At 34.1% G+C, this 1,803-nt stretch overlaps 1 protein-coding gene across 1 annotated transcript; it reads left to right on the top strand.

The window, feature by feature from the left end:
• Window positions 1-533: 533 nt before the first annotated feature.
• LOC143649749 (olfactory receptor 8H1-like) lies at window positions 534-1,478 on the top strand. Its single transcript, XM_077119673.1, has one exon. It carries the CDS (start codon window positions 534-536, stop codon window positions 1,476-1,478), a length of 945 nt encoding a protein of 314 aa, XP_076975788.1.
• Window positions 1,479-1,803: the final 325 nt, after the last annotated feature.

The following is a 1,803-nucleotide window of genomic DNA, read 5'->3' as shown; positions in this document are numbered from 1 at the left end:
AAGCATAAATCTCCCTATTATTGTTGTCTATACATCTAGGATTATTTTTCTGTTTTCCTGAAATTACTTTTAAGTAGAAATAGAGTGTTATGAACATGATCTGTGGACGCGCATATTCTTGCTAGAATCACAGTTCCAACAACTCTTTCTGGTTTTATCTGGATAAGTTAATGTTCTGAGCACTTTTTGTTTTCTAAAAATATTATGCACTACTAATACCCATGGTGTAATATCTTTATCTGAATGAGTAGATCAATAAAAGAAGTATTTATAAGAATGTCAAATTCATTTTAATAACATGATATATATGAGCTTCTATTACATAACATCAAATGATGATTTATGGCTAATTTAGATTGGACAGTCATGTTCATTCTTTTCAGTTATATTTTGTAAACTTCTATTTATTTTGAATATTTAGAGTCCAGAATCATTGTTTTTTAAGTGCAGACCATCACAAAACAGATACAATTTCAAAACATTTATACAAAATATCACATTTGATTTCTCAACAGTTTACGGCAGTGGCTGCTATGGAAAGTAGGAATAACACGAATGTGCCTGACTTCATCCTTATGGGATTGACAGAATCTGGAGAAATCCAGTGGGTCCTTTTTACACTATTTCTTCTGATATACGTGATTACCATGCTGGGCAATGCAGGGATGATACTGATAATTCACCTGGATCTCCAACTTCACACCCCCATGTATTTTTTCCTCAGCCAGCTCTCATTCCTTGACCTTTGTTACTCAACAGTCATTGCACCTAAAACCTTAGAGAATTTGACTTCCAACAAGTATATTTCATTTGTGGGCTGCTTGACCCAGATGTCTTTTTTTTTCTTCTTGGCTGCCACTGAATTTTTCCTTCTCTCTTCCATGGCCTATGACCGCTATGTAGCTATTTGCAATCCTCTAAATTACCCAGTTGTCATGTCCATGAGACTCTGCTGTGCCCTCATCACTGGATCCTATTTGATTGGTTTCACTGAATCATTAGTCAATCTTATTTACATGAACAGTTTGCATTTCTGCAAATCCAATGTAATTTATCACTTTTTCTGTGATGTAATTCCAATGTTAGTTCTGTCCTGCACAGACACTCATGACTCTGAAATCATGCTATTCATTGTTGCCAGTTTAAACGTACTGTTGTCTCTTTTCATAATCTCTATCTCCTATGGGTCCATTCTGTCCACTATCCTGAAAATAAATTCCACCTCAGGAAAGTGCAAAGCCTTCTCTACTTGTGCCTCCCACTTCTTGGGAGTCACTATCTATTACAGCACTACAATTTTTATTTATTTAAAACCAAAGAAGTCCTATTCTTTGGGAAAGGACCTAGTGGCTTCTGTGTTTTATACTATTGTAACCCCCATGCTGAATCCACTCATTTATAGTCTTAGGAACAAAGAAGTTAAAAATGCTCTCATTAGATTCATGCAGAAGAGAGATGGTACAAGACAATTTAAATGATGGGAAGGCTGAATATTTAACCTGATCTTTAGTGTCCTTCCTATTTGAGTATAATTAATCTACTCTCAAATATAATGATACCCTTTAGTTAATTTGCATTTATTCTGAGCCATCTGTCCTACACCATACACAATGTAGAATATTTTGAGGAAGTTAGAAATCTGCATAATAATCGAAAGCCTTAAAATGTATGGTTTATCACTGGTCTAAATATATATGTTTTTAAGAGAAATATAAAAAATTTTGTGCCATCTTTCAAATGTATCAAAGAAATAACCATGAATGTTCCAATTTAATAGAATTGCATTATGGAGAAGATGTACAG

The sequence above is a fragment of the Tamandua tetradactyla genome, chromosome 11, assembly GCF_023851605.1.
Source record: "Tamandua tetradactyla isolate mTamTet1 chromosome 11, mTamTet1.pri, whole genome shotgun sequence".
NCBI lineage: Eukaryota > Metazoa > Chordata > Mammalia > Pilosa > Myrmecophagidae > Tamandua > Tamandua tetradactyla.
The sequence above is the reverse complement of the archived record's forward strand: the minus strand, read 5'-3'. Positions and strand labels throughout refer to the sequence as shown.